This window comes from Protobothrops mucrosquamatus, unplaced genomic scaffold, assembly GCF_001527695.2.
Source record: "Protobothrops mucrosquamatus isolate PMUCROS unplaced genomic scaffold, P.Mucros_1.0 scaffold3478, whole genome shotgun sequence".
Lineage (NCBI taxonomy): Eukaryota > Metazoa > Chordata > Lepidosauria > Squamata > Viperidae > Protobothrops > Protobothrops mucrosquamatus.
Window position 1 is genome coordinate 38,945 of NW_015389452.1, and position 21,539 is coordinate 60,483.

At 35.4% G+C, this 21,539-nt stretch overlaps 1 protein-coding gene across 1 annotated transcript; it reads left to right on the plus strand.

The window, feature by feature from the left end:
• Positions 1-258: 258 nt before the first annotated feature.
• Positions 259-21,500, plus strand: LOC107297711 (histone deacetylase 2). Its single transcript, XM_015827072.1, has 9 exons — positions 259-445; positions 8,731-8,843; positions 10,173-10,290; positions 11,191-11,265; positions 12,641-12,779; positions 16,165-16,306; positions 19,152-19,244; positions 19,326-19,434; positions 21,256-21,500. Exons 1-9 carry the CDS (start codon positions 394-396, stop codon positions 21,486-21,488), a joined length of 1,074 nt encoding a protein of 357 aa, XP_015682558.1. The 5' UTR covers positions 259-393; the 3' UTR covers positions 21,489-21,500.
• Positions 21,501-21,539: the final 39 nt, after the last annotated feature.

A 21,539-nucleotide genomic window follows, 5' to 3' on the forward strand; every position in this document is an offset into this window, starting at 1 on the left:
CTTCTTTACGTAGATCGTACCAATATATCTATGTTGAGAAGGGGGACGAGTAGCCTACATTTTCTACTCTATTGGGTGCCCGTCTTTCCATCTCATTTTCTGTAGTGCCGTTAAATTAACGTGACCCTTTATACTGTGCACTGCGTGGTCAAACAATAACTTTTTAAATATAAACTACTATGTGAAACGAGGCCGAAACCTCCCCTCCTCTCTTCAATGGTACCTTCGGCTGACAGCGGTCACGTCTGGAAGAGGAGGCGGGGCCCCAGCTCCCTTACGCTGTCCCCGGCTCCGGCATCCGTGTTGTGGTGCTATCGCTTGCCTTCCCAGGTAGTTCGGCTTTGGTCCTGTGGAATCGAATCTAACCCCCCGGAGCCTCCTTCAGACGGCTTCATGGCGTATAGTCAGGGAGGCGGCAAGAAGAAAGTCTGTTACTACTATGACGGTGAGAGAAGGGCTGAGCGGGGCGAGGCTGCAAGGAAGGGGGTGTAATGTGCCCAAAGAGCTGCTTGTCCTTCTGTCTGTCCGCTTCAACCCCCTCTCCCCCCCCCACCAATTTTATCGTTGAAGGGTGTTCGTTGGTTGCGCTCCTCACGTCGCCCCTCCCATACCCTCTGTCCTCGCGCGCCTTCTTCTTTTTTTTTTTTTTTTCCCGGCGCACGCGCTGCAGGCAGCCCCTCCCCTTAATTTGTCTGGTACTGTTGCTTCTACCTATTGTGTCTGCAGAGCGTGCATTGGGATGGGACGCGGCTGCTGGTCTCACAAAAGGTGCTTTTTTTTTTCTTTCCCCCAAGAGGCGACTGGACTTGGTTGCCTCTTGAAAAAAAAGCATCTTTGGGACAACCATGACCTGGATTGACTTGAGAATCTCCATAGACAGCTGCTCGTCGCGTTTGTGATTTCTGCCCTCTCCTTTGGTTTTTTTTTTTTTAGTCTTTCATTCTTTCTTCAAATTTGCACCTCAACTTATAGCTGTTTTGTAAAGTCGGTGTGGAAACCCTTTTCCCCTTACCCTTCCCGTTTTGTCGTTGCGACTCACATATAACCATAACTCAGAAATAAACGCGTTCATTGCCATAAAGAAGAGGGAGTCAAAGCTATTTTCCAAAGCGCCTGGAGGCAGGACGAGAAGCAACGGGTGGAAACTAAGCAAGGAGAGAAGCAACCTAGAACTAAGGAGAAACTTCCTGACAGTTAAAACAATTAACCACTGGAACAACCTGCCTCCAGAAGCGGTGAATGCTCCAACACTGGAAGTTTTTAAGAAGACATTTCTGCCCCAAGTTTTAATTTCTTTCCATTGTGATTTGAACACAAGAAAACTAAAATAGTTTACACAATGTCAGCTTACAACAACTTATTCAAACAGATCAGTCACAACCTGTAGGATTTCATTTTGGCAATATTATCTCTACTTTTGGGGGGTCTGTCTAGTTTAATGAAAAAAAGGACTAGGGTGACATGACAGCAGTGTTCCAATATCTCAGGGGCTGCCACAAAGAAGAGGGAGTCAAGCTATTCTCCAAAGCACTTGAAGGCAGGAGAAGAAGCAATGGGTGGAAACTAACCAAGGAGAGAAGCAATCTGGAACTAAGGAGAAATTTCCTGACAGTTAGAACAATTAATAGGAGGAACAATTTGCCTCCAGAAGTGGTGAATGCTCCAACACTGGAAGTTTTTAAGAAGAGACTGGACAGCCATTTGTCCAAAATGCTATAGGGTTTCCTGCCTGAGCAGGGGGTTGGACTAGATGACCTTCAAGGTCCCTTCCAACTTTACTATTATTATTATTATTATTATTATTATTATTATTATTATTATTATTATTATTGGCTAGAGTTGCCAGGTGTCCACTATTTGAGTGGACAGTCCACTTTTTTCACATTATGTTCACTATTTTTTTTCACAAAATAGTGGACATTTTTTTTTATTCAAAAGCTTTATGATGAAATGGTACGTAATCTAAAGCTGTACAGTCTAAGAGAATAAGGATAGGAGAATCGCGTTTTGTCTTTTTTTTTTTTCATAAGTTTGAATGAAACTGTTCCAGTATTGTGCATCAATTCCGGTATCAAATGCAAACGTTGAACGAATGTTCAGCGTCATGGGAAATTTGTGGACTGACAAACGTAACCGACTGCTTGTACCATCGGTTCAAAGTGAAGTTTGTATATTTTTTAATATTTCTCGACGTTGTACTGAAATTAAAGAATTATTCCTTAAACACAAAGAATTGATCAAAGCTGCGCAGTCAAATAAAAAATACACACGACAGCAAAGTAAAATGTAATTTAATAGTTTACATATTATTATAATATATTTGATGTTTTGAATTTTAAGTAAAGTTTTGAAGTGATTATTTTAATACGTGTTAAAATGTTTGTAAGAAAATATATAATTTAATTGTAAAATCTTTTTTTACTACTTAACCCCCCCCCCCCCGCTTGTCCGCTATTTTTTGGAAGCAGACCTGGCAACCCTATTCATTGCAATGGGAATTGCTCTCCGTGGCGTATGGGACGGAGAGTCGAGGCTGTAAGGATCCGTAGAAATAAACTCATGTTAAAACGCGGAGCTCCAACGTTGTTCAGGGTTTTGTTTTCCTGATTCGTGCACTCCCCTCCCAACAGAATGCAAAATAGACATCACTGGCAGGGAGAATCGTTTGAATTACAGGATATTTTCCTGGTCATTAAACAACTATTTTTAATGTTGGGCAGTGAAAGATTGATACAAATTCTAAAAGTTTTCACATTGTTTTTTTTTTTGAAAAGGTAAAGATTTTAATTCCCATTAAAAGGAGAAATGTAAGATTGTGTCAAAAAGTACACGAGAAAGCATCAGACCAAGACCATTACAAGATAAAAACATTATGAAACTCAAAAATTAATGATGTACTTCAGATAGTTTTATGTACTACAAAAAAAAATCAAAAATATGCTTTTGGGGAATTAGAATATATAATGGGACTTTTGAGCTAATCAGTAGAAGATCAAATATTTTCATTTGAATTTTTCCAATATTGTTTTTTTTTCTGAGATGAATTGATCAAACGAAAAGAGTAGTAAAACTATCTGCTTGCAAAGATTCCAAGACTGAGCAAAAAGTGTATATTTTTATGAGGAAATTACTGAGAAATTGTCTGTTTAGAAAAATTGTTAAAATCATAATTGAAAACAAATATTCTCAAAGTAGAATGATTCTCACAATATGACTACAGTGATGTGAGATACATGTAGCTGCTTTTTGAACAATGAGAGGAGGGCACAAATTAAAGATAGGCTGTTCCTAATGATCATGCTGAAATGTTATCCTCCGGTCCTTGAATCTCCTGAAAAGTATTTTGCCATAAGCTGTGTTGTCTGACTATTGACTCCTATTCTGCCTCAGGAATCAAACTGACAAGTGTTGCTGTCCTTATACCTTCAAGAAAATCAAATGTAGATTATCTTAACTTCGTTTTTCCTCTTAGTTTTGGCTGCTAACTTGAAAAATACTCTCCTTAATGGATGGTGGGGCAGGCTTAAGTGAGCATAGGTATGTACTGGGGTGTAAGATTTAGCTATCTTTCATATTGCCTGAGTTATTGGCTCTTTGTCATTGTGACTGGTTAGTCTGGCTATCTGTGAACATGGCTCTTCTAAACGAATATTAAATATATGTTAAAAATAACCCAGACAACAGGTTGCAAGATTCACTGTTTCAATTTATACTCACTGTTACTCTTGCTCCTTGTCTCTTTGTGATGTTTATTGCTACTTGCTCATTCTGAATAATGCATTTTTCTGTCACTCAAAAGTGAGTAAGAGTAAATGTCTAATATTCTTTCAGAAATGCAGGTTAGCATACTGGTTCATAAAGGAGTCTATATAAAACTTTAAAATATCTTCAGACATCACCAACTAGAGGCAGTTGCCTCTCTACAGCCTATCATGTAGCCAAAGCCAAAATAGTTATGTAGCCAGTTGGTAGGAAGCATGCTTGCAGCAGTCTAAAAGGGCTAATAGGAGTTGAGCAGATCATAAGTCTTGACTGCATCAGCAATCACATTGTTAGTGAAGTATGATAAGTTACGTCCACAGTGAAAATTGCATCAGAAAAAGAAACATCCTCTACTTTAAAACTGATAGCTAAAAACGATTGGGCTAGAGATGAGATTTATGCAATGTCATGAGAACATATCATTTAAAAATATTCAGTGAACCATGTTCATGCCATGATTAAAGGGAAATGAGAATCAGCCCTATGCTATTCTTTAAAATAGAATAACAGAGTTGGAAGGGACCTTGGAGGTCATCTAGTCCAACCCCCTGCTCAGGCAGGAAACCCTATACAATTTCAGACAAATGGCTGTTCAGTCTCTTCTTAAAAACTTCCAGTATTGGAGCATTCACAACTTCCAGAGGCAAATTGTTCCTCCTATTAATTGTTCTAACTGTCAGGAAATTTCTCCTTAGTTCCAGATTGCTTCTCTTCTTGGTTAGTTTCCACCCATTGCTTCTTCTCCTGCTTTCAAGTGCTTTGACTCCCTCTTCTTTGTGGCAGCCCCTGAGATATTGGAACACTGCTGTCATGTCACCCTAGTCCTTCTTTTCATTAAACTAGACAGACCCCCCAAAAGTAGAGATAATATTGCCAAAATGAAATCCTACAGGCTGTGACTGATCTGTTTGAATAAGTTGTTGTAAGCTGACATTGTGTAAACTATTTTAGTTTTCTTGTGTTCAAATCACAATGGAAAGAAATTAAAACTTGGGGCAGAAATGTCTTGTATGTTTTATGAGTGAATAATTTTCCCAGAACCACAAATTGACAGGGATCATTTTTTTAAATTTTGAGGATAAAGTGTCAATATTGAAATTATTAATGTAGAAAAATAAAATGTCTTTCCTGTTTAGATCTTACTTGGGGGGGGGAGCTTAGATTAATGCAGAGGCTTCTGTGCTTTCTCAATTCACAGTGCCCTTAACATTTTAGTAATATTTTTATGATACACCATGGTATACAGTGGTTCCCAAACTGTGTACTGTGGTGCCTCAAGGAAGTTACATTTAAGTAGTAAAATATCCTATGGTGCCCCTATAAATTTGTTGAGGTAGCATTGTGTAGTTTAGGAACCACAGGATGGTTTATTAGTATTTTAACTAAGAAACTCAATCTAATGAGCAGTGTAGTATAATCTTGAACATATACTCACCATGTTCAAGAAGATATGGGATTGCTTTGAAGTCTGGAACCTCATTGATATCTACAAAAATATGGCAACCTACACAACAAGACCAGTAAATATTCTAAACAATGCCAGCAACTCTGGAGATTAGAAGGGATCAGTCTACATACCAATATCAAAAAGAGATTCAACCAATTACTATATGCTTTTTCTGTTATCATTTTAAAAGCATTTAAAACATTTTTTAAAAAGATCAGTAGCAAAGATTCCAACAGTAAAGAAATACAGGTAGTCCTCGATTTACAACAGTTCGTTTAGTGACCATTCAAAGTTACAACAGCACTGAAAAAGGTGACTTATGACCATTTTTCAGTTACAATCTTTGTAGGATCCCCATGGTCATGTGATCAAAATTCGGATGCATGGCAACTGACTCACATTTATGACGGTTGCAGTGTCCTGGGGTCATGTGTTCCCCTTTTGCGACCTTCTGAGAAACAAAGTCAATGGGGAAGCCAGATTCATTTAACAACTGTGTTCCTAACTTAACAACTGCAGAGATTCACTTAACAACTTTGGCAAGGAAAGTCGTAAAATGGAGCAAAATTCACTTAACAAATGTTTCATTTAACAACATAAATTCTGGGCTCAATTGTGGTCGTAAGTCGAGGACTACCTGTAGGTACTTGAACTTGCTATAGGAAAAATGAAAACCTTGGAAAAGATAATCAGAGGTTATGATATGTCTGTACTTACAAAGATCAGAATTGTACAGATAATTGTTTTCTCTGTGACACCACACAGAAGCAAAACTTGGAGTTTGAAGAAGCAGAATAGAAAGAGTATTGACACTTTTGAATTTTGGTATAACAAAATAACAGAGTTGAAAGGAACCTTGGAGGCCTTCTTATCCAACTCCTAGTATTGTCAAGAAAACAAACAAATTGTCATAGTTCAGTGGTGGCGAACCTATGGCACGGGTGCCAGAGGCGGCACTCAGAGCCCTCTCTGTGGGCACGCGTGCCGTCGCCCCAGTCCTAGGCCTTCAACTGGGTTTTATAAAACCTTTTCGCTTTAGGCCTCCGCCGCTGTGTGCAAAAAAAAAAAAAAAAGGTTCAATCAGTCAATTTCAACTTTTTGTGGGGGAAAAAAAGATCTTGCAAAGTTGGAATTGATTGATTGAACTTTTTAATCCCACCCAGTCTGCTGTTACCACCACAGCCACACCCAGCCAATGGGCCATACCCACCCGGCACTTGACAATGCATAAGTGGGTTTTGGGTTGCAGTTTGGGCACTCGGTCTCTAAAAGGTTCGCCATCACTGTCATAGTTGTTCCATCTGGAGTTCTTACTTGAGATACAAATGACTACAAATTATCATATTCTGAACTCACTGTGTTCATCTCTCGTGGGAAGTCCATAATGCTGGGAAAGGTGGAAGGAAAGAAAAGGTTAATCAGCAGCAAGGTAATAGGAGCTGATTGCAACAGTAGTGGTCGCGCCACTGGAAAACCTAAAGGCTGGGACTGAAAGACAATGTCCTGGAGAAAGTGTCGCTAAGAATCCATGCTAATTTGATGGCACATAATAAGAATTCTTGGAGAAATAGGGGAGCAGGAGTTAGAAAAAATACCTATTTTATATAAAAAATAACATTTTATGTTACATTTGACTCAGTATTATGGAAATGAGAATCAGAATAATAATAGACTTTTGGAGTCTGATTCATTGTAAATTTACCCCATTCTAACAGTAAAATTGTAATACATTGTTACACTTGTGATGTGGAATGGCACGCTAAGGTGTAAAAAGAAAGTTGATCTGGTTTTGGATTGTTAAAATTGCCTTCAATAATTTCTTAAAAATAATAAAACAGTTTTATTGTTGTCTTTATTTTTAAAATCACCATTTTGTTTAAAGAACTTAGAATGAATGGGTAAATATATTAGCTTCAATTCAAATAAATGCCTGATAAGCATTTAAAACTAAGAACTCCATCCAGATCACTGAGCAAAAATTTGCAAATACAATATAGCTAGTTCTTGACTTAGGACTATTCGTTTAATGACAGTGTGGTGTTTATGATGGCACTGAAAAAAATGACTTACAATCTGTCCTCAAAGTTACGACTGTTGCACCACTCCCTTGGTCAGGTCATTGCAGTCTTGATGCATGCAACCATTTGTGATCTTCCCAGCCATCTTCTGACAAGCAATATCAAAGGAGAAACCTGATTTGCTTAATGACTATGGTAAAAATGATTGTAAATGGCTCCTGTCACATGATGGCTCACTTACCAATACCACTGCAAAATGACTGAAATTCCAGTCTAGGATTGGTTGGAGGCTAGAGAAGATATGTTTCTCCCCCATATGCAGCATAAATATTCAGCTCTCTATCCTTTCTCTGACAGACTAATAAAAATATTTACAGGCTGGTTGCTTCCCCTCCAGAAGGAAAAATGCTAGAAAACACCAGTATACTGAAAGGCTCAGAACATTGACCTTCACTAGCTTTTTCACTAGATTTGAGGTCTCTTCTTCCAGTGTACAGCATGATTTTTCTCTCCCTGCATGGAGGGGAGGGAAAAATCCCTCAGTGTGTTAGAGAAACACACTTCAAATCTAGTGTCCCTTTTGCTTGCAACCTTCCCTGCTGGCTTCCCAGGTGAAAGGTTTGTTTTTCTGGGCAAGCCAGCAGAGAAGATTGCAGATATTCCCATGATCACAGGACACTTGGCAACCAGTTGTACATGTGAACAGGTTGCCAATCTCCCAAATTGCAGTCATTTGACTGGGGAGCAGCTCAGTGTTTTACGACACTTGAAAGTGCTTTCCAGGCCAAAAAGCACTTGTTCCGAAGCCATTGTGACTGCAAACACTTGTTAAATGACCAATTATAAATCTAGGACTACCTATATTGACTAGGAGTTAAGAATTAAAAGGATAATATATTTCATCAATTTATACTTTCATTTAATATACCTACTGTTTAACTGAAGAAACTAAATTCAGTTTACAGCTTTTGTTAAATATATCTGTTTTCAATATGAGATGAGAATAATATCACCAAGATTAATATTTGCCTTAGGTTCAAATAATATTTTGTACATTCATATCACACAGCCCATTACAGCTTTGCACTAGAGATTGAGAGTACTCCGTGGGCATTTTCAGAATGTAGAAGAAAGTATACGATTCTTTGAGAACGTCAAGAACATGTGGTGTACATTTTGTAGCTTTAGTCTGCATTAAGATGGTGACGGGAGCAAGTAGTAACATGACTTGTGCCATAATTCTGTTTCAAACACTGTTAAGCCATCAATTATTGGTAGCTATCACCGTTTCTCCCAGTGTCCAGAATATGCAAATAAGTTGCAGTGTTTGCAATCCTGCATAAAATTCTGAAGGGTTCCAAACCCCAATGGGTTTTTGGTTTAGTTTATTTTAACGAATGTTCTCCTAACAAAATGATATTCAAGAGATGACTGGTGAATGTATCATCAAACTTAAAGCTAGAAAAAAGTAATAAATAAATGTTTGTTTGTTTTTTGTTCTAGGTGATATTGGAAACTATTATTATGGCCAGGGACACCCAATGAAGCCTCACAGAATCCGTATGACACACAATTTATTGTTAAATTATGGCTTGTACAGAAAAATGGAAATCTATGTAAGTATATGCATTTATTACTATCACTTAAAACTCAGTGATCAGTGAAAAGAATATACCCTACAAATAATAGGATGTACATCTTGAAATTTTAAACTCCAGGCAGATGTCCTGCCACAATGCTTCAGGTGAGCATTATAGGTAAAGTCCATCTCAGCTACCCTGCACCCTCTCTGACAGGGAAAGAAAAGAGGCACCCAAGATTGTTGGAACTGTGCTTGTAGAAGTTGTGCTATGTAGCAGCACACATTCTGGAGAGAGAGAGAGAAACGTTTACTGAGGACGGGCTCCAGCATGAGTCCAAAAGCTTGGAAGACTAAACGTCTGGTCCAGATGACCCGACTCAGATTGGATCCTACAACATTATCCTGGCATGGACATGCATAGTTGCCTGCGTTCGTGTAGAGATTCATTTAAAAGGCCCTCAAGAGCAGCTATACTTGGACATTTTATACTTTTCTTGATGGGGGCAGGAGAGATGAAGGTGTTCCACATTGAATGAGTCAAAATGGGGTTGGAAAAAGAACTCCCAGTATCACCTTGAAAAGGTAAAGGCATCCCATGCAAGGCAGAGATAATTGTTGGTTATACACTTCAGGGAATGATTTTCTTTCTGCTGGAGAAAATAAAATGATTTTTTTTTCTATGGACTTCCTGGCCTTGTTCTCTAAAACTTGGTTTTAATTATTTGATATATACTTGATACAATATATGTTTTCTTTTATGATCAAAAATATTTTGTATTTAATCTATACTTATTTCCTACTGTATTATAAAATACAGGTAGTCCTCGACTTATAACAGTTTGTTTAATGACCGTCCAAAGTTACAACAGCACTGAAAAAAGTGACTTATGACCATTTTTACAGTTACAGCCATTCCAGCAACACCATGATCATGTGTTCAAAATTCAGATGCTCAGCAACTGATTCATATTTATGACAGTTGCAATATCCCAAGGTCATGTGATCACCTTTTGCAGCCCTCTGACAAGCAAAGTCAATGGGGAAGGCAGTTTCACTTAACAACCAGATTACTAACTGATCGACTGCAGTGATTCACTTAACAACTGAGGCAAGAAAGGTCATAATATGGGGCAAAACTCACTTAACAAATGTCCCTCTTAACAACAGAAATTTTGGGCTCAATTGTGGTTGTAAGTCGAGGACTACCTGTATATGATATACAGCAACTATTGTACTTATGTGGCAAGCCCAAAATTGAAATTATTAATCTACAGTTTAGTGTCTCTGATGAAATATGTCTTTACTTAAAATACTGCTAGCTCTTTTCCTGTAGTACAGCCATGTCAATCTTGTTGCTTATTAGCGCCCCCACAAAGCTACGGCAGAAGAAATGACTAAATACCACAGCGATGAATACATCAAATTTCTTCGTTCAATAAGACCTGACAATATGTCTGAATACAGCAAACAAATGCAGAGATGTAAGTCTCCCATTGATTTTAAATAAAAAATACCATAAGAAATGTTATGGCTTGCGTGCAAAGAAAATCTAAGCATCACTTCTAAAGCAGTTAATTTTTCTTCAGTATTACCTTATTGAATATTACCTTATTTAAGGAAGAAATTTACAAAATATTATTTTATTACTTATTGAATTTTGGTGTGATCGTTAGCATTTTCAATAGTTTATTTCTTTAATTGCCTGTTATATGGAGAATAGTCAAAACTTTATTCAAACAAAATGCTCCTCAATTACCATACTGTAGTTTAAGGACTGAAATTTATTCAATTGTTCCTTTCTGTTGGGATTCACAGCTTTTTCTCCGGTTAAAATGAGCTTTGAAGTAGTAGTAAACTTCTCTTGGAATAACCATATTGCTTCTAATCACAGTTAACGTAGCAGAGGCAGAAAGCAACTATCTCTTTTAATCATATAGTTATTTCCCTAACACCAGTATGAACAGGAAAGGATATAATAAATAAAGGGCAACAGTATGGGATTTGGCAGCATTATTTTTGAATCTTTTTTAATGACAAAGTTTCAAATGCATGAAACTAAACTCATTTAAAATTAAGATTTCACTTCTACAGTTTAGGATTATTATATGCATTAGAGGAGGAAAGCTGCAGTTCTTTAAATTTCTGACTGAATATTTTATTAAGTTCGTTAGAGCAAGATAACCAACAGGTGCAGCATCTATGGTAGTGAAGTAAAATTGTGAAACAAAATTAACTTCTAAAGTAAATGGATACCAGTAATGTGGAATATTAATGTTTTTTTGTTTCTTAATGTCAAAAATTATTAGCATAACAAACCTAAAAATATGTACATGTACCTTGAAACAGAACTTTAGATGATTAATGAAAGTTTCCTTTATTAGTTAATGTTGGGGAAGATTGTCCTGTGTTTGATGGACTATTTGAGTTCTGTCAACTGTCAACAGGAGGCTCTGTAGGTAAGTTGATTCTCCTTAGTTCTTTCTCTTACTTACTGATTTTTCAAATTTTTGTCAATTAAGTAGCACTAACAATGTTACTTTAGGTATCTTTTCATGTTCTATGTTCGGTAGATTTTTTTAATCTTCATTATTTATGTATTTTATTGATAGCTTTATAGACAAAAAAAATTCACCCCCTTTAGTTTTACTTGGTTGCTTGTTTAGTTTGCGATTTTTGTAGTGCTAAGCTACTAAAGTATCTTATTTCTTTTGCCTTCTGTAGGGAATTACATTGCTGAAGTTTGGCAATTTGGCCAACATTTTATAGCGGCACAATGTTGCAAAACTTTGAGGTCCATTAAATTAAACTTGAGTATCACTTTTAGTCCATGTGTTCACTTCTATTCACAGTAAGGTATTTTCACACTAAACTTTTGGCAAAACGTATAGGATAGGTAATGGAATGGTGCTTTTATTGCTAGGTGGGAGAAAATTAATAGAAATGGAAAATAAAGACAATAGATTAAATAAAAAGCACTAAAAGTGACATACTAAGTTTATTACAGGAGTCCTTGTTTATATCCATTTTTTTCAGTAACTGTTTGAAGTTATAATGGTGCTGAAAAACTGGACTTAAGTCCACTCCTCAAACTTACAACCATCGCAGTGCAGTCTTGGTCACTTGATAAAAATTCAGGCATGTCCACATTTATGACTAGCATTCTCAGCTGACCTTTCTCCCTGTTAGTGTGATTGGCATGTTCTTCCTGTGTGGCAAAGGGATTTCATGGGGTGGGTGGCTGGCTATGTGCTGGGGCAGCTGTCCTCATTGTATCAATGGGACTTCACGCAATGGCAATGGGGCTTGAGGTAGCACTCTTTAGTAGAAATAGAGGCTCAGAGGCAGTAGCAGCAGGCTGCGGCTGCTCCAGTATCATGTTTCTGAACAGTAACACTGCAGGACAGCCAAAAGGGCAGAGATGGGGGGGGGGAGAGATTGACAGGTGGTGGGGACTTGAAGAGGATTGGAAGAAACAAGGCTCCAGACTGAATGAAACCAAATTGGGAATGGTTTGGATCAAGTTGGATCCTTGCCTAACAGCCTGTGTGGGATTCACTAAACTATCATTTCTAAGTGGGGCAGTCAAGTGATGCCTCATTTCTGACCTCATTGCTTAACAATGGAGTTACTGGCCTCAATTGTGGTTGTTGAACCACAATCTGTATATGGTTTGCAGCACAGCAGCAGAAGTGCTTAAAAAAACCTGTTGAAATTCAAACCAGAACAGAAATGTGTTAAGTGAAACTCTTATTTTTCTTGCTAGGTACTATGAATTGTCTTTTTAATTTCTGCAAAATATTTTAACCGCATTTTCTCATAATATTTTTTTAGCTGGAGCAGTAAAATTGAATAGACAACAAACAGATATGGCTGTTAATTGGGCAGGAGGACTTCATCATGCTAAGAAATCAGAAGCATCTGGTTTCTGTTATGTCAATGATATTGTGCTTGCCATTCTTGAGTTATTGAAGTAAGTTCATGGTACAGTTATATACATAACTTACCCAAAAATAAGTTGAAAATATGAGTGCTGCATTAAAAGTAAGCATGTTGAGCAAAGAAATAGCAGAGTTAGGAAAGGGGGTTTTGGTAGTTTGAGTGTCAAAGCAATAACATCCTATATTAACAGCGTTGACATTCTTTCTAAATTAATTTTTAAATACTATGCTTTGCTCCAAAACTATCCTGACTGTAATCTTATAATTAGTGAAACAGAAAGAAGAGTTATAAGAAGCATTTATCTCCCATCATGTGATAACTGTAGTATTTCACAGTAGATGATTCTTATTAATGCCTTTGTTGTCATGAATGTCTATTATGGGTTAGTCTAATTTATTATAATAGCTCTATTATAATTTTAATATTTTAATAGTTAAATTTGGTTTCAGATATTTCTTGATTGTCTGCAAAGTCACTGTATCTGTATACTTGGTGTTATCATTTTCAATAATTTGTTGATGAATTCATTTCACAAAAATTGGCTAAGTTTATTTGTCTCATATAAAAAAGCAAAATTAAGTTATTGTAAGATTAAACTATTAGTTAATTCAAAATAGCTATTTTTCTTGTTTTGGGTTAGTAAATATAAGTAGAGAAAGTCCATCTTCTTAAATCTAAGATTATGAATATTATCATAAGAAGTGGAAGGTACATGTTATCCATTAAACTATCAGCCTATACTTAAACTCTTACCAAACTCACATATGGTCATAAACACAGATGTGTAGGTGTATATTTAAACAGTACTTTTTCAGGATCTTAAAATATGAGTGCCATATCAAGAGGAAATTACCCATCACCAGAAATTGAAGCTTAAATTGTTTCTGTGTAAATGTAGATATGCACATTTATTTTCTCTTCCAAAGGATAGAAAGTTTATTTAGTATTACATAATTAGAATGTCAACAGCTTCACATTAAAGCAGTGGCTTTTTTGGGAAGCATCATAGCAACAGGGCTAAATTTTAAAGTCAAATAAACAAAAAATATAACTAGGAAAATTGAGATTCATGGAAGACCTAATTGCAGCAAGCAGATTGAAGATAAAGAAGAGAGAAAGAAATTACAAAAGGAAGTAAAAAAGCAAAAAGGTCAAGAAATGGGATATACAGCGGCTTAATATACCTTACCTTATTTTCTCTATCACTCTTACAACCTTCTGCAAAATTCATGCCTTTGAAAATCGGTGTTTTGCTGCCAAATATGTTGGTGGTGTGATTAGGAGGAAAAAGAGTGGTGTGTCTGCAAAAAAAATATGGGACTACCTAATTTAGATTCATTAATTTTAAAAATAAATATTTGGAGAATATTTAAAAGTTGTATGGCTTGGGAAAATGATACAAGGAGGGTCAACAATTCTGGTAAGATTTATCATAGCTACATTCAGAAATAACATGGATATACCTTTCTGTCATATGTAGTATTTTTGTCTATGCAGAATTCAAGAAAGTAGTGTCTACTTTTAAGAATAAGAAAAAAATCAAATAGTGAATTGATGTTAGAATGTAATGCTACATTTTGAATTATACACAAACCCACAAACACACACTATAGAATCTTGTGAAAGGAGAATTTTTTTATCCAGTGCCCCCCCCCCCCAAGCTTGATAGGAGAATTTGCCAAACCTGGGCTTCCATAGTTTTGCTAGATACCTTTTTATTTTACTAATATATATAGAAAATAACCAGCAATAGTAACATAATAAGGAAAACAAAAAATAAAAATAGACTTTATTGCAGTCATTGACCAATGTTCCATTAAAAGTAAAATAAAATACAATGTAAAATATTTTTTCAAAAAAATAAAATAACTTACATTGTCAGCATGATTCTGTCTAAATAAATTTTAGAAATAATAAAATAGAACTTGGCCACATTCAAATTCAGTCACATCAGTCAGTTAACAGCAGCTGTATGAAGAATGTTTTGAATGTCCTGAAAAATTAGTTATAAAGAAAATTACAAAAGATAGCTGTGGGGATTTATAAAATGGACAGCAGCAAACATTGGTCATATTTTCAATTGCCTTTTATCACAAGTATAGAGTTCTTATTTATATTTCCTGAATTTTCCCTCAAAAGCAGCCATTGAAAATGTATCAAAATGGGTTAGGTTGATACTGTTCTGAAATTGGTTATGATTATTTGTTTTAAATATTTTGCTGGCCATAAAAAGGGGGAGTCAGAAACATATCTCTAAGGCAGACAGATTGAATTGCCGTTTTCTGTACATAACATTTTATTTAAGGCTTGATAAGCCTGCTTGTAAAAGTGCTTTGTGAAAAGCAATTTCTAATAAAGCAATCTTCTCCAAATCAATTGAAAACTATTAATATGAGAAGTCCTACACTCAAAGTAAGAAGTAGTAGCTGTAACCGATTTAAAACAGTAAGTGACCTTGCATTGCTCTCCACTTAAATCATGCCAGTCTCACAGGGAAAATATATCTAAACTATAGTTTTTAATTTGTACTACAACTTAAAATGTGGAAATAAAATGAAACACACGCTTAATATCAATAAAAGCAGTATATAGTGCTAATTTTGACTTGATATATTTTTCAACTTAATGCTATAACCTCTAAAACTTGCCTATTTTTCATCCAGCATATGTTCTGTATTGGTCCAGTTTGAGAGTTGATTTTATAGATACTTGGCATAAAGCTTGCTAATTATATTTAAGAGATTGCTATGCCAATAATTAGTGGGCAACCCTGATTTCCTATAAATTAAGCCTGTTATTTTGAGTTACTACAAAGGATGAAAAAATAAATCATTACCTGAAACAAGATACTTTCCTCCATGATGATGGTTAGTGGTTGTAAATTGGTAACAAATATTATTGCAGATGACCTGAAGCCCTTTATTCTTTTTTTTTCTAAAGAGAAAAGGCCTCTTTCACAAGGACTGCCAAAAATTGATAGCACAGCTTCCTTCAGCTTTGAAGTGCAAATATAAAACTGTATAATATAAACCTAAAATAGGCATATCACAGTTAAACTAAGACCCTTAGATAATTATATATTTGCAACCTTAACATACTATTGTCAATATAGTTAAGCATTGTGAACTCCCTTTTCTATACTAAATATGCATATAATATTGCATATGCAGTACTGCATTCTATACCATCATCTAGGCTAATATTGGGAAATGTTCTAATATTGGAATTGCATGAAGGATAAATATGATTGTATTATGGAACTTAAATCTGCATATTAGAGATAAAGCTATTTTAAATAATTGATTTAATCTGGGATGGAAAACAAAATCAAGGATTTTTCTAACTACATTTTCCTTTGAAGAAGAGTAGTGAGATTTTTTTCTATTGCTTTACTATTTTTTTTCTTTTATGCCCAGATATCATCAAAGAGTTCTTTATATTGATATTGATATCCATCATGGTGATGGTGTTGAAGAAGCTTTTTATACCACAGATCGAGTTATGACGGTATCATTCCATAAATATGGTGAATATTTCCCGGGAACAGGAGATTTAAGGGTGAGTTCAGTTATAAGCTTATTTAAGATAAGATTTTAGAAATGCTTTTCTTAAGCCTCATTCTCAAGTTAAATTAATTTTACTTTCTGTCCCTGTTTTCCATCAAGTTCATTTAAAATTGAGTAGGATTTACATTAATATGATATCAGTCTGCATTAGTGTAAGTCCAGATGATTATTTTTATACATTTCTGAGAGAGGTACTATACTGTAATGTTTTGAAAGTAATTGCATCATTAGATGTGGCATTGGAGGGTACTAACGTTTTAAATAAAAGTAATTTTAGCAGTGATTACAAAGTTCTTCCAACCTAATATCTGGACTCCATTTTCACTTGCAAGATAAATATCCAGAAAACCTCAAAATGGCTGGTCAAAACTAATAGACACCAAGATGCCATTAACATTTTTCAGTAATTATAATTGAACTATAGAAACAGTCATTGCTTCATTTACAAGGATTAGTATGACGGCATACTGTACATAATATTTAGCATTAAAATAATATGCCTATATTTTGTTCCTATAAAACATGAATCAATACACTCACTGTGTTGTATAATGGATAACATTGGAGATAATGCTACATTGCGCAACAGTCATTATTATAAAGGAACTATAGAAATTTGAGTTTATAGACAAGGCAGTATATAGAAAAAAAACAAAGGTCTATTATTAATTCAGATAACCCAGTCAAATCACAATTTAATTCATAATTATTTAAGAAAGTATCCATGGCAAATGTTACTGTATCACTAGAAGCCATTAGACACATTTGAGTCTAGGCCAATGCTTGGATATTATTTTTATTTAGAATCATGCACTGAAAAATTGAATGCCTCCTTTAGAAGTATACTGCTTAAAAAAAAAACTTTAAGAGAATAACGTAGAAATACGTCAAAAAAAAACTTAAGACATTGCATTAAATGATATTTTAAGCACTGTTTTGTTGAAACAAACTACAATGGTCTTGTTCTTATATAATGTTATACTATACTAATAATGTTGGGCCAGCATAGTGTTTTAAATTGTTGGACTTAGACCAGACATCCCCAACCTTTTGGGCACCAGGGACTGGTTCCGTGGAGAAAGGTTTTTCTGTGGACCAGTGGTTTTGTGTGCTTTTGTGTACTACCTGCATTCCACGGATGGGGCTTTGCTTGTTTGTGTGGACCGGTTGCTGGCATGCCATGGCCCAGTACCGGTCCACGGACCAGGGGTTGGGGACCCCTGACTTAGACTAAGGAGATTTCAGTTCAAGTCCCCATTTGATTAGAAAGCTGATTAGTTGACTTGAAAGAGCATTGGGGCAAACCCCATGTACACAACCTTAAAAATCTTAGAAGAAAGTCAAAATATAAATGCAATAGACATAATAAATCTGGTTCTAATAAACTTTTCTGAGTAGAATAACTAGCTATAATAATATATTTAGATGCATAGTCTTGTTCCTCTAAACTATAACAGTTAGGAAAACAGATAATTTATATTGCCTCAGAGTTTCTTGGTAGTTAAATATTTTAGTTAGATATTTTAAAAAGCTTTGAAAGTTTTTGGCATATTCTTATTTTGCCAATTTCAGATTGGCTGAATCTTTAGTATCAGTAAGGCTGTGTTCTGAGATTAGAGAAACCAGGTGATTTTTGATGTCATTAAATGTTAAGACTAATAATGGACTTGATGTTTACACTAATATCAATTTATCTTTTTAAAGGTGGAATTTCTTTCCTTTTACCTTTTTAATAGGAATTAAATACAATACAATAACTGTAAGAATTTTTTTCAACCTGTCTGACCACAAGATGGTACTATTGCTTCATGCTAAACACCAGTGATTTTGAAAAGAAATCACATAATTAAGAATATAGTACAATTGAATGCCTACCAAAAAAAAAAGGGGGGGGGGGTTAGTTGATGGTATGAAAAACCATTGAGAAGTCTAACAAGATCTGAAAGGTCACAGCAAACATCAGCCACCAAAGCAGCCAATTTCATAGGTCCTGGCCTGAATCCAAAGGAAGAAGTCCAAATGATCTGTTTCCTCCAGGGGAGTCTGCTCCACTTTTTCAATAACCTACATTAAAAATAATAGGAAAGGTTGGACGTGGGACAATAATGTTTAAAACAAAGCTTTTTGAGAAGTTGACCACTCTGAGTTTACTCTGTTGTTTTTGCATTATTAGGCTTTCCACTGCAAATAAAGAGTAACTTGATTCTGGTGAATACAAATAGTAACCCATTGTTTATAGGAGTGCAGCTGTTAAAATTACTGAATGAAGGATTTAGAATTTATGTAAAAATACAAAGGAATGAACATAAAAGAATATTATTTTTGTGTCTTTTGCTTAGTGAAATGTGGCACATTTCTTGTAGATAAAATAGCATGTGACTTTACGGATCTGACAGAGCAGACCCATGGCCTTACACCCTATTCCCAGGTAATTGGTTGTTTCATAAAATCTAAACTGCCTGTATATCTATATTTTACGCCATCCTCATTCCTGGTGAAAGACACTGTATTTTACCCTGTACAGTGACTCCAAATCATGCTTTGCTCAAGATTAAATTACATCCTAATTTTGCTTCTGGGTCTGATTCTTCTGTATTGTCACATGTCTATAGCCTGTTTCTCTGAACATATTTCTTTTGAACATTTTTTCTATTACACAAATCAAATGCTTTATACTGTATGAAAACCTCATGTAAAGTTTTGGTATAAATTGTACTTATTGTTTATTTAATATTTCTCACATGCTACAATATAGAAGCAATATTTTTAAATCACTTGTAATGGTCAGTGTTGATCTGGAATTAAACTCTCCTTGGCTATTCATGCTTTTCTTATAGGACATCGGAGCTGGAAAAGGCAAATACTATGCAGTTAACTTTCCAATGAGAGATGGAATAGATGATGAGTCATATGGACAAATATTTAAACCAGTGAGTACATTCAAAGCACTTTTTAAAATAGGTGTTGTAGCATTGAATAAAAGGTTTACCATCATTCCTGCTTTTTTATAGATTATATCTAAAGTGATGGAAATGTACCAACCTAGTGCAGTAGTATTGCAATGTGGGGCAGATTCACTCTCTGGCGATCGACTGGGATGTTTTAATCTTACAGTTAAAGGTAAGAGAACAAAGCATTATAGAAGCATCACAGCTGCATATTCTTGAAAACATTAGAAATTTTTGGTGGAAGTGTTTTATGAGCTTTAATTTGCTGAAGAATTCAGCATTATGACTTACAAAGGATTTCCAGTTCTAAACAATCCCACTTTCCTTTCATTTTAGCTGTATTTTGTAATGGTTATGTAGCAGTATATGTATAACCATTGAGTTTTGGTGGGATAATTTCAAAGTATTCATTCATGTTGAAGTAAAAATAGTAATTAAATAACCTATGGTTAAATTGTAATGTGTTGTATATGAATTAATGGGTCCTCTAAGAAAATTTGTATCACCCTCTAAAACTTCAAATGCCTATTATTGACATTTGTTCATGTATATAGTTTCTTGTACACAGCATGCACTTAAAGGGATAATTTTAAAAAGCTGTTCCATTTTAGCATTTTCAAATATAATACACTGATGTACGTCTTGCTTGTCAAATGGCATGTGAAGAAACAAATATATATAAACATGCAGAAGAATCTAAAACCATCATCTTTAACTAGGCAAAATGGGGCATCATAGGGCAACAGTTTTTGAATCACGTTATTTCAAATGGGCTAATTTATAGAATGCATATGAAATCTAGGACACATGACTACAAGGGGAATGAAATTTAGGGAAGTTGTGACTGCTGCAGTCATGTGCACAATATTCTGTGACACTTACCTGCCTACTGGCCTTAGACTTGCAGTTTTTCTGACTTCCCCACTGTGGTTTTTCTGCAGCCTTCCCACAAGCAAAATAAGCTGTCAGGAATTCTGGGAAAGTGAAGGAGGAAGGAAAGAAGGTTCCTAATGTTTTCTGCCAACTTCCCACAAGGAAACTCAATGGGGAACTTGGATAGAAATCATTTCCACGCTCACTGCTGTTTTGCCCACCCATGGTCATTCTGTTTCTCTGTTTAGTTAAGGAAATGTCTCTAAAACGATTATCCAACAGGGCACAGTTTGTTTAATACACTACTAAGACTTTTGTGTCTATTTGATTGTTTATAAACTTTAATTGAGTAAAACAGTGCATGATAGGGCAACAGATTTTGAATCAATGGGCTAACTTAGAGAATGTGTCTAAAATCCATGGCCCTCAAGAGACTGAAATTTGGCAAAGTTGTGGCCACTTTACTACTGCTGTGTTGCTGCACTGCCTGTAGTCACATTTCTAACACTCCCTACCAGCTTCCAAAAAGGAAAGTCTGTTGGGAAACAACAGAAAGATGGACATTGGGCCTGCTCCCATTGCTTTTTTGCCATCTGTGGGCATTCTGTTTTTTTGTTTTTGTTTTTAAGGAAAGGAAATATCTCATACAATGACCCAAATATTCCTGGGTTGTCTAGCAGGCTTTCCTTAAATGTAGCATTATGTTAATCTAAAGTTGCTGATGTTTAACAAGTTTTCCATTAATGGAATGTATTTCTTACAGAATCATTCATTAGACTTAATTGGGGGCAGTTCTGTGCTTTTTAAAAAAAATCTGGAAAAATTTACATACAGGTAGCTCAGTGCATTGATGCAAAATATCTTAAAACATTTTGGTTAACCATAATAGTATTGCTCAAGTTAATTTTGGATTATCTTCTTTAAGACCAATAACTTGTCTGTATTTTAAAACTGAAGTGATATATGCTTCACCCCACTTTATTTTTCTGTCATTTCAGATATGCTATGTTTAGTTATGAGTTTCCAATATAGAAAACCCTTAATTGGTAATCTTCATATTAAATATGTGTGCCTTTTATAACTGCATATTTTCTTTTTAAATGTCCGTAACTTCTGGCAGGTCATGCCAAATGTGTGGAAGTTGTAAAGACTTTCAATTTGCCTCTTTTGATGCTTGGAGGAGGTGGATACACCATACGCAATGTTGCTCGATGTTGGACTTATGAGACTGCTGTTGCCTTAGACTGCGAAATTCCTAATGGTAAATATTATACTAAAAAGTGCAGATTGCCTAATCTAAATTATAATTACTATAAGTCACTTAGACTTTTCTCTGTCTTAACAAAATCCTGATTTCAGCAAGAATTTTGTACATTTCTGTATACAAACATTGTGATTTTAAGT

What these genes read in the sequence shown, in the direction of transcription:
- LOC107297711 (XM_015827072.1), top strand. Translation starts at nt 394, where the DNA reads ATGGCGTATAGTCAGGGAGGCGGCAAGAAGAAAGTCTGTTACTACTAT. An exon ending in GTCAACAGGAGGCTCTGTAG is followed by an intron (nt 11,266 to 12,640) that starts GTAAGTTGATTC and finishes ATATTTTTTTAG; the next exon opens with CTGGAGCAGTAAAATTGAAT. An exon ending in CGGGAACAGGAGATTTAAGG is followed by an intron (nt 16,307 to 19,151) that starts GTGAGTTCAGTT and finishes CTTTTCTTATAG; the next exon opens with GACATCGGAGCTGGAAAAGG.